Source organism: Pecten maximus, chromosome 13, assembly GCF_902652985.1.
Source record: "Pecten maximus chromosome 13, xPecMax1.1, whole genome shotgun sequence".
NCBI lineage: Eukaryota > Metazoa > Mollusca > Bivalvia > Pectinida > Pectinidae > Pecten > Pecten maximus.
Genome location: NC_047027.1, coordinates 13,333,606 through 13,346,727, shown reverse-complemented (window position 1 = coordinate 13,346,727; position 13,122 = coordinate 13,333,606). Strand labels below are relative to the sequence as shown.

The window sequence follows — 13,122 nt, the reverse complement described above, 5'->3', positions numbered from 1 at the left end:
TCATATTATTCTGACAACAGGCGAATCAGTCGTTCCACTCCCAAAAGGCTGCACACTAAGCATGAGTAGTAATTACCATTTTCATAGACTCTGGTATGTCTCAGCTACAAGAGACACTCATAATGTCTTTCGTCACCACAAGTGACATCGTCATGATGTCTCCTGTCAAAACAAGCGAAACACGTCACGATGTCCCCGTCACCACATGTGGTACCCGTTAGGAGTTCCCCTTGTCAGGGAAGATGGTGTTGATATCCTTACAAGGTACATGAATGGTGGCTACATAATGCTAACGAGATAGAATAGTATATACAGCAAAAATAGATACATAGTATAAACAGGTCGACTTAGGGAGCATACTTGTATACTCGAATCATCCCGTTCTCGAATCCCGTCCAAAGATCGCCATTCCCTTGTATAGAAATTGCAGATGGCGCCACTGTGGCGACTAGAAGGTTGCGACACAGATGACCGTGCGAGTCGAGCAACATGACGGACATGCTAGCCCTATCAGAAATCAGGATGTTTTGTCCAGAATCAAAACAGACATCTGACGGATGAAACGGGGCTTTACCTTTGAAGTTTAGTTTGAATTTCATATCGGCGTCCAGAATCACCACCGAGTTGTCTCCCTTGCTGTCCAAACTGACGACAGCTATTTCCCGTGATTCGTCACAACCTCGGACTTTAGTAGGGATAGAAAACAGCAGGTTCCCGTCGTTGTCACGAACCGCCCGATCTAGAACCTCACCTTTCGGACTGTAGCGGACTAACTTCCCCCTCATACGGAAGACGCCTTCCACTAGACCAACGACGATATCCCCGTCCTTGAACACATACAAACTGTAGGCCGTCGCGTGAACGCCGATGAAAAATCGATCGATTTTGACGTCATGTGACATTACCTGCGTTATAATGCCGTCACGACACGCTACCCAAACGCTGTCATCTGCTCCAGGACAGATGTCCATGATCTGATTCATGAAGTACGTACAAATCTTGACGCTCTTCACCGAATCTCCCTCTTTGTTTGTGAGACATAACTCTTTGTTGCCATCGCAACCAATCCATGCTTGCTCACCAACCAGACAAATTGTTCTCACCTCGCGGGATATGTGTTCGAACTCGCTTATCGTCACCGAGCGTTGCATAGCACCAAACAGGCGTGTCATCTCTACCACATTGACCTCCTCCGGGGTAAACCAGAGTGCTGCCACCACCGGGACTGCTGTGTTTGTCTCGGTGTTCGAAAGAACGGAAATCGCTCCTTCGTTTTGTAACAGTTCCCTTAGTTTACACGAGGAGACGATAGTTTTTACTTTAGAAATCGAATCGAGAAGCTCTGCATGTTCTCTTGTGATGCTGTCTTCATACATTTTCAACATATCATCCTTCCTTTTTTGGAATTCCGCACATTCAACTAAACGCTTTTCACAGATTGTATCAATACTTTTCTTCAGTTCACTTGCTCGTGTCCGAATATTTTGGGAAACGTCATCACAGTGTGTTGAAAGCAGCTCACGTTTTCTCCTCACCTGATTGAGATGGACTTCCAGTTTTGGGATGGCAAGTACCTCAGCGTCTCTTAAAAGACAGCAAATTGTTTGCTTCCGACGTTCCGCGACTTCTTCTAGATTACACAAAGTATGTCCAAAACATGTGGAGTTCATACATTGAATGCAAACGAGTCTGTCGTCACACGTTTCGCACGCGGCGATTACGTCATAGTCGTCATGGAAACTACATGGGATTTTCGGATTACCAAAATCTTCTGTCTTTAGGTCACACAGGGGCGAACTCATTGGTTTCTTGAACGATTGTTCAACACAGAGTTTATTTTAATGCCAGCTCTGTTGTAATCTTGAAACATATCACTTAATACATTGTTCGGTTCGTTATTATTTTTGGTAGAGTTGACAATAATATGACTTTTGTCCAATCCTCTTGTAAGTGTTTTGTCAAACACATGTAGATATGTTTTAAACTAAAAGTCTTACCAGTGATGCTGCACACCACTTCAAACTAACGGGATTGTTAGACGGTGTCAGTTCCTGGTGTGTCCATGTGTTTGATAAAGCTTTAGGATTTTTGATCACAATGGTAACTCCAGATCTCACACAATAGGTGTACAGATGGTACAGTAGTTACCAAGTTCGGTAAAACATTAATCCACGTACGAGTTCGGCAAAATATATACCCATACATAGAGTGGTAAAATGATAAATCCTTCATATCACTATATTTTAACCCGGACGAATATACGTCACGGCACGTGCTCTGATAACGGTCACTCCTCATTGATATGACTACCATAGATGGTTATTGTCTTCGTATGTATTATTTGTCATCTGTCTTTTATCTTAACCAATGCGTCATAGTGATGTTTGTAATGACCCAAACTCAACATATGATCTACATAAACCCTACATATAAATTAAAATCATATACATATATAGAAACTACATTAATCTACATATAATCTATAAATAATAGACATATAATCTACGTTTAATCCACAAATAATCTACGTATAATGTACATTCAATTAAAAAATAATCTAAATATAATATGCATTTAATCCACAAATAATCCAAATTTGATCTACATTATTCTACATATAATCTACATAAAATCTACGTTAATATACATATAACTTATATTAAATCTACATTAATCTACATATATCTGATATACTCTACGTTAATCTACATATAATCTACATGTACATGAATCAACAAAGAATTGACATACAATCTGCATGTTATCTTCAAATAATCTGCATATAATCTGCATTGATTTATGCTCTACATATAATCTACATATAATATACATATAATCTACATATAATCTACATAAAATCTACATAAAATCTACATATAATCTACATAAAATCTACATATAATCTACATAAAATCTACATATAATCTACATAAAATCTACATATAATCTACATAAAATCTACATAAAATCTTCATATAAAATACAAATAAATTATATACAATATGCATGTTATCTACAAAAAAATCTACATAAAATCTACATTAATCTATATATATGATTTACATTTATCTATATAATCTACATACAATCTACATTTGTTTGTTTGTTTGTTTCTTTTTGTTTAACGTCATATTAACAGCTAGGGTCATTGAAGGACGTGCCAGGTTTTGTAGGTGGAGGAAAGCCGGAGTACCCGGAAAAAAATCACCGACCCACGGTCTTACAAATAATCTACACATTATCAATATAAAATTTATATTAATCTACATATGATCATTTCATTGAATCTACATTTTAATCTACATTTAGTTCACATATAATCTATATACATTTAATGCAATCTATATATAATCTACATGATATATAATCTACATGATATATAATCTATATATAATCTATATATATCTATATATAATCTATATATAATCTACATGATATATAATCTATATATAATCTACATGATATATAATCTACATGATATATAATCTATATATAATCTACATGATATATAATCTATATATAATCTACATGATATATAATCTATATATAATCTACATGATATATAATCTACATGATATATAATCTACATGATATATAATCTATATATAATCTACATGATATATAATCTACATGATATATAATCTAAATATAATCTATATATAATCTACATGATATATAATCTATATATAATCTATATATAATCTACATGATATATAATCTATATATAATCTATATATAATCTATATATAATCTACATGATATATAATCTATATATAATCTACATGATATATAATCTACATGATATATAATCTACATGATATATAATCTATATATAATCTACATGACATATAATCTACATGATATATAATCTACATGATATATAATATATATATAATCTACATGATATATAATCTATATATAATCTATATATAATCTACATGATATATAATCTATATATAATCTATATATAATCTATATATAATCTACATGATATATAATCTATATATAATCTACATATAATCTACATGATATGTAATCTATATATAATATATATATAATCTACATGATATATAATCTACATGGTATATAATCTATATATAATCTATATATAATCTACATGATATATAATCTATATATAATCTACATGATATATAATCTATATATAATCTACATGATATATAATCTATATATAATCTATATATAATCTATATATAATCTACATGATATATAATCTATATATAATCTACATGATATATAATCTACATGATATATAATCTATATATAATCTACATGATATATAATCTACATGATATATAATCTATATATAATCTACATGATATATAATCTACATGATATATAATCTACATGATATATAATCTATATATAATCTATATATAATCTACATGATATATAATCTATATATAATCTACATGATATATAATCTATATATAATCTACATGATATATAATATATATATAATCTATATATAATCTATATATAATCTACATGATATATAATCTATATATAATCTACATGATATATAATCTATATATAATCTACATGATATATAATCTACATGATATATAATCTATATATAATCTATATATAATCTACATGATATATAATCTACATGATATATAATATATATATAATCTACATGATATATAATCTATATATAATCTATATATAATCTACATGATATATAATCTATATATAATCTACATGATATATAATCTATATATAATCTACATGATATATAATCTACATGATATATAATCTACATGATATATAATCTATATATAATCTACATGACATATAATCTACATGATATATAATCTACATGATATATAATATATATATAATCTACATGATATATAATCTATATATAATCTATATATAATCTACATGATATATAATCTATATATAATCTATATATAATCTATATATAATCTACATGATATATAATCTATATATAATCTACATATAATCTACATGATATATAATCTATATATAATATATATATAATCTACATGATATATAATCTACATGGTATATAATCTATATATAATCTACATGATATATAATCTATATATAATCTACATGATATATAATCTATATATAATCTACATGATATATAATCTATATATAATCTATATATAATCTATATATAATCTACATGATATATAATCTATATATAATCTACATGATATATAATCTACATGATATATAATCTATATATAATCTACATGATATATAATCTACATGATATATAATCTATATATAATCTACATGATATATAATCTACATGATATATAATCTACATGATATATAATCTATATATAATCTATATATAATCTACATGATATATAATCTATATATAATCTACATGATATATAATCTATATATAATCTACATGATATATAATATATATATAATCTATATATAATCTATATATAATCTACATGATATATAATCTATATATAATCTACATGATATATAATCTATATATAATCTACATGATATATAATCTACATGATATATAATCTATATATAATCTATATATAATCTACATGATATATAATCTACATGATATATAATATATATATAATCTACATGATATATAATCTATATATAATCTATATATAATCTACATGATATATAATATATATATAATCTACATGATATATAATCTATATATAATCTATATATAATCTATATATAATCTACATGATATATAATCTATATATAATCTATATATAATATATATATAATCTACATGATATATAATCTATATATAATCTATATATAATCTATATATAATCTACATGATATATAATCTATATATAATCTATATATAATCTACATGATATATAATATATATATAATCTACATGATATATAATCTATATATAATCTATATATAATCTATATATAATATATATATAATCTACATGATATATAATCTATATATAATCTATATATAATCTATATATAATCTACATGATATATAATATATATATAATCTATATATAATCTATATATAATCTACATGATATATAATCTATATATAATCTACATGATATATAATCTACATGATATATAATATATATATAATCTATATATAATCTATATATAATCTACATGATATATAATCTATATATAATCTACATGATATATAATCTATATATAATCTATATATAATCTACATGATATATAATCTACATGATATATAATATATATATAATCTACATGATATATAATCTATATATAATCTACATGATATATAATCTATATATAATCTATATATATCTATATATAATCTATATATAATCTACATGATATGTAATCTATATATAATCTATATATAATCTACATATAATCTGCTGCACATTTGTATATTGTTCCGAGTAGTGTCGTTTTTATCATTAATCAGAAGATCTCGTTGTCTCGAGTTAGATGGACTCCGGAATGTTACATGTCATATCTATCCCATGAACCAGGTATAGATTTCTTATCCACGGTCCATATACTATAAGACTCTATCACATGTGGTCATGTAGGATAGGGATATTCCACCCGAGGGGTCACAAAATGTGGTAAAACCCGAGGCTCCGCCGAGGGTTTTACCACATTTTGTGACCCAGAGGGTGAAATATCCCTATCCTTCATGAACCACATATGATTGAGTATTTTTTTCTCATTCTGTCGATAGCTTTCTCAGATAGACGCCAATTTTTCTCAATCCAAACTTTTTTCTACTGCATATAATAAAAAAAGACAGCGCCAATCGATTTACCATACCCCATATATGCAAACGTTGTTTGCTGTTCTAAAAACGAAGGAAACCATTCATTTCCACAGTCTTACGTTGTTTCAGCAGCCCTGTCATTGCAAGCGAAGCCAAATGACTTGATGTCGGCCAAGCTAGTGTGTCCTTTCGCGTGAAAATATAGTTCCATGTTTTATTAATAAAAAACAATAAAAGAACGTGTTTTTTACAGAATTTATATCATAAATAAAAAAAATATTATCTGATTACATATCTTAATTCAATGTATTGTTGAAATGTTTAAATCATGTAGATCTACTTTCGGTTCGGCGACCTACTTTTGTATCATTGCGCGCGCGGGGCTATCCTACACCGGAAGCGAGGTAATACACACACAGCAAGCATGGGTGTATTTACCTGGACAGACCAGTATGATACCGGTAGGGATGAGAGAAAGTATATGTATGCTATATCTGGTGTAATACATGGGACGAGGGTCGTAAAATTGTGCCAAATCCCTGTGATAGCTATTAAAGAACGGCACCATCTTTAAAATTTTAGTTTTTTTGTAAATTGGTATGTTAATGGATAAAGTCACATATCAAATAATGTTTTATGAACAAACTTATAAATTCATTGATGAACTTAATATGTAGAAATGCTAAAACGGACGAACTGAACCAAAAGAGAGAGAGCATAGGTTATTTTTTTCAAAGTTTAAAACAGCCATGGTCATTTTGAGGCGGGATCTCCTTGTAGTAGTTGGTGACTACCTCACCGAACAGCATACGGTAGGCCCTTTGCATGCCATCCTGAACAATTAGGGTGTCTTGCCCACCAGGACACAACCATGACCGCACAGACTGAGACGAGAGGGGGCGTTGGACCGCGCACCTCGGATCTTCCCCTGAGGTTACGGGCCGGTGTAACGTTGAAAATTGACCCCCGTGAAAAATTCGGTTCCATTTATTTTCAACGTTGGGGAGGCCACATGACCCTGCCGCTCAGTAGGTCCGGGCAGCGGGCCGCCCGTCCTCCCGCCTGCCCGCTGGGCAAATCGGATGAACAAGATTCATTTGTATTAATGGCGGGACTGATTGATAACGTTGATTTTATGTGATTTTACTATGTATATGAATATGATTGGTTAAGTTGTCTTTAAAAGGACAAATCACTTACTTTTATATTATATGCAGCATATATCGAAAAATAATATTACAAAACAGTATTATCATTTACAACCTAATTTCCTTGGGTGAATAAACTGTAAAAACACAGTTATCAAATAGAAGACAACTCAAACAAATAACAACAAACACAAATTACACATTTTATGTTGGGTTTATTTTTTGCTAACTGTTATGATTATGTGGCAAATGATGGCCAATGACTTCAACCACGCTAGCTAATGAAGTTGGGGAGGAAACTGGGAGCAGAAAATCCCCCCCCCCCCCCCCCCCCCAAAAAAAAAACCAAACAAACAATATCAGATACTAACCAATACTAGATTCTATTTGATATCTTTTGAAATCAAATTTTAAGTCAAAGTTCAAAATACATGTACATTGTGATGTAGCAGCAATCTGTTGTGCAGGAGAAACTCAGCTACCTCATGGTCTGTGGTCGAAGTCTTGACGTTTCCTTAGTGAACCCTGCGAACATACAATGGAAAAAACCACAGCAGACCCAGATTTCCATCTAAATTGGGAGGGTGAGAGGGCATTTGTATCTCACACGCTACCGCTAGCAATGGCTACCAAAGATCAGGAACTGCCAAGGGCGATAACTCTAATTGCAAATATGGAAATAAACTACAAAACCAAGGGAATTAACCGTACAGGATAAATCAAACTATATTGCTACCTAACAACAACTTAGTTTAAACAATATTTTATTCAATATCTACATGTCATATATATGATACATAATAATAAAAGGATTCAGAAAAAAGTATGAAAATACTTATTTATTAAATAACAGATTGGTGGGTGACAACACTGTATAGCCATTTATTAGTCAAATAGTATAACTTAAAAACAAAACTATTTGAGAGAGAGAGAGAGAGAGAGGGAGAGAGAGAGAGAGAGAGAGAGAGAGAGAGAGAGAGAGAGCGCGCGCGAGAGAAAGAGGGAGGGGGGGGGGGGGAGAGAGAGAGGAGGGGGGGAGGGGGGAGAGAGATGTAATGGGACCTAGTGATACTATAGGTACTACATAATCATAATGACATAATAAAACATAGTAGGATGTGATCAATAAGAAAACCTGATCATTCCGGCAAAACTTCCATCGGTGAACAATTAACCGAGAGTCCGCGGTAGCGTGGTTACAATACTACGGAATATGGTGACGCTCACCGTGCAGTTCTGACGTCATTTCTAGAGCTGCTAGGAGTTTCGGATGTTTTTGTGCACCTCCATTGGGAGGTGATCAACAGGAAAACCTGCTCATTCCGGAAAAACTACCATCGGTGAACAATTAACCGCGCGTGCGCGGTAGCGTGGTTGCAATACTACGGAATATGGTGACGTTCACCGTGCAGTTCTCACGTCATTTCTAGAGCTGCTAGGAGGTTCGAATCTTTTTGAGCACCTCAAGTGGGATATGATAAACAAGAAAACCTGCTCATTCCGGCAAAACTAGCATCGGTGAACAATAAACCGAGCGTCCGCGGAAGCGTGGTTACAATACTACGGAATATGGTGACGCTCACCGTGCAGTTCTGAAGTCATTTCTAGAGCTGCTATGAGGTTCGGATCTTTTTGGGCACCTCCAGTGGGATGTGATAACCAGGAAAACCTGCTCATTGCGGCAAAACTTCCATCGGTGAACAATTAACCGCGCGTCCGCGGTAGCGTGGTTACAATACTACGGAATATGGTAACGCTCACCTTGCAGTTCTGAAGTCATTTCTAGAGCTGCTAGGAGGTTCGGATCTTTTTGGGCACCTCCAATGGGATGTGATCAACAGGAAAACCTGCTCATTACGGCAAAACTTCCATCGGTGAACAATTAACCACGCGTCCGCGGTAGCGTGGTTACAATACTACGGAATCTGGTGACGCTCACCGTGCAGTTCTGAAGTCATTTCTAGAGCTGCTAGGAGGTTCGGATGTTTTTGGGCACCTCCAGTGGGATGTGATAACCAGGAAAACCTGCTCATTGCGGCAAAACTTCCATCGGTGAACAATTAACCGCGCGTCCGCGGTAGCGTGGTTACAATACTACGGAATATGGTAACGCTCACCTTGCAGTTCTGAAGTCATTTCTAGAGCTGCTAGGAGGTTCGGATCTTTTTGGGCACCTCCAATGGGATGTGATCAACAGGAAAACCTGCTCATTACGGCAAAACTTCCATCGGTGAACAATTAACCGCGCGTTCGCGGTAGCGTGGTTACAATACTACGGAATATGGTGACGCTCACCGTGCAGTTCTGACGTCATTTCTAGAGCTGCTAGGAGGTTCGGATGTTTTTGGGCACCTCCAGTGGGATGTGATAACCAGGAAAACCTGCTCATTCCGGCAAAACTACCATCGGTCAACAATTAACCGCGCGTCCGCGGTAGCGTGGTTACAATACTACGGAATATGGTGACGCTCACCGTGCAGTTCTGACGTCATTTCTAGAGCAGCTAGGAGGTTCGGATGTTTTTGGGCACCTCCAGTGGGATGTGATCAACAGGAAAACCTGCTCATTCCGGCAAAACTTCCATCGGTGAACAATTAACCGCCCGTCCGCTTGAACGTGGTTACAATACTACGGTGTGGTTACAATACTACGGAATATTGTGACGCTCACCGTGCATTTCTGAAGTCATTTCTAGAGCTGCTAGGAGGTTCGGATCTTTTTGGTCACCTCCACTGGGATTTGATCAACAAGAAAACCTGCTCATTCCGGCAAAACTTCCATCGGTGAACAATTTACCGCCCGTCCGTGTGAGCGTGGTTATAATACTACGGTGTGGTTACAATAGTACAGAATATTGTGAGGATAACCGTGCAGTTCTGAAGTCATTTCTAGAGCTGCTAAGAGGTTCGGATGTTATTGGGCACCTCCAGTGGGATGTGATCAACAGGAAATCCTGCTCATTCCGGCAAAAGTTCCATCAGTGAACAATTAACTGCGCGTCCGCGATAGCATGGTTACAATACTACGGAATATGGTGACGCTCACCGTGCAGTTCTGAAGTCATTTCTAGAGCTGCTAGGAGGTTCGGATCTTTTTGGGCACCTCCAGTGGGATGTGATCAACAGGATAACATGCTCATTCCGGCAAAACTTCCATCGGTAAACAATTAACCGCGCGTCCGCGGTAACGTGGTTGCAATACTACGGAATATGGTGACGCTGACCGTGCAGTTCAGACGTCATTTCCAGAGCTGCTAGGAGGTTCGGATCTTTTTGGGCACCTCCAGTGGGATGTGATCAACAGGATAACCTGCTCATTCCGGCAAAACTTCCATCGGTAAACAATTAACCGCGCGTCCGCGGTAGCGTGGTTACAATACTACGGAATATGGTGACGCTGACCGTGCAGTTCAGACGTCATTTCCAGAGCTGCTAGGAGGTTCGGATCTTTTTGGGCACCTCCAGTGGGATGTGATCAACAGGAAATCCTGCTCATTCCGGCAAAAGTTCCATCGGTGAACAATTAACTGCGCGTCCGCGATAGCATGGTTACAATACTACGGAATATGGTGACGCTCACTGTGCAGTTCTGACGTCATTTCTAGAGCTGCTAGGAGGTTCGGATGTTTTTGTGCACCTCCAGTGGTATGTGATCAACAAGAAAACTTGCTGATTGCGGCAAAACTTCCATCGGTGAACAATTAACCGCCCGTCCGTGTGAGTGTGCTTACAATACTATGGAATATGGTGACGCTCACCGTGCAGTTCTGACGTCATTTCTAAAGCTGCTAGGAAGTTCGGATCTTTTTGGGCACCTCCATTGGGATGTGATCAACAGGAAAACCTGCTCATTCCGGCAAAACTTCCATCGGTGAACAATTAACCGCCCGTCCGCGTGAGCGTGGTTACAAAACTACGGTGTGGTTACAATACTACGGAACATGGTGACGCTCACCGTGCAGTTCTGGAGTCATTTCTAGAGCTGCTAGGAGGTTCGGATCTTTTTGGGCACCTCCAGTGGGATGTGATCAACAGGATAACCTGCTCATTCCGGCAAAACTTCCATCGGTAATCAATTAACCGCGCGTCCGCAGTAGCGTGGTTACAATACTACGGAATATGGTGACGCTGACCGTGCAGTTCAGACGTCATTTCCAGAGCTGCTAGGAGGTTCGGATCTTTTTGGGCACCTCCAGTGGGATGTGATCAACAGGAAATCCTGCTCATTCCGGCAAAACTTCCATCGGTGAACAATTAACCGCGCGTGCGCGGTAGCGTGGTTGCAATACTACGGAATATGGTGACGCTCACCGTGCAGTTCTGACGTCATTTCTAGAGCTGCTAGGAGGTTCGAATCTTTTTGAGCACCTCAAGTGGGATGTGATCAACAAGAAAACCTGCTCATTCCGGCAAAACTAGCATCGGTGAACAATAAACCGAGCGTCCGCGGAAGCGTGGTTACAATACTACGGAATATGGTGACGCTCACCGTGCAGTTCTGAAGTCATTTCTAGAGCTGCTATGAGGTTCGGATCTTTTTGGGCACCTCCAGTGGGATGTGATAACCAGGAAAACCTGCTCATTGCGGCAAAACTTCCATCGGTGAACAATTAACCGCGCGTCCGCGGTAGCGTGGTTACAATACTACGGAATATGGTGACGCTGACCGTGCAGTTCAGACGTCATTTCCAGAGCTGCTAGGAGGTTCGGATCTTTTTGGGCACCTCCAGTGGGATGTGATCAACAGGAAATCCTGCTCATTCCGGCAAAAGTTCCATCGGTGAACAATTAACTGCGCGTCCGCGATAGCATGGTTACAATACTACGGAATATGGTGACGCTCACTGTGCAGTTCTGACGTCATTTCTAGAGCTGCAAGGAGGTTCGGATGTTTTTGTGCACCTCCAGTGGTATGTGATCAACAGGAAAACTTGCTGATTGCGGCAAAACTTTCATCGGTGAACAATTAACCGCGCGTCCGCGGTAGCGTGGTTACAATACTACGGAATATGGTGACGCTCACCGTGCAGTTCTGACTTCATTCTAGAGCTACTAGGAGGTTCGGATCTTTTGGGCACCTCCAGTGGGATGTGATCAACAGGAAAAACTGCTCATTCCGGCAAAAACTTCCATCGATCAACAAGTAACCGCGCGTCCCCCGGAAGCGGGTACAAAATACGGATTGGTGACGTCAAGTGCAGTCTAAGTCATTTAGAGTGCTATGAGTT

At 36.1% G+C, this 13,122-nt stretch overlaps 1 protein-coding gene across 1 annotated transcript; it reads right to left on the bottom strand.

Moving 5' to 3' along the window:
* Positions 1-347: 347 nt before the first annotated feature.
* LOC117340456 lies at positions 348-1,802 on the bottom strand. Its single transcript, XM_033902216.1, has one exon. The coding sequence runs from the start codon at positions 1,800-1,802 to the stop codon at positions 348-350; it is 1,455 nt and encodes a 484-aa protein (XP_033758107.1).
* Between the last annotated feature and the right edge of the window lie 11,320 nt (positions 1,803-13,122).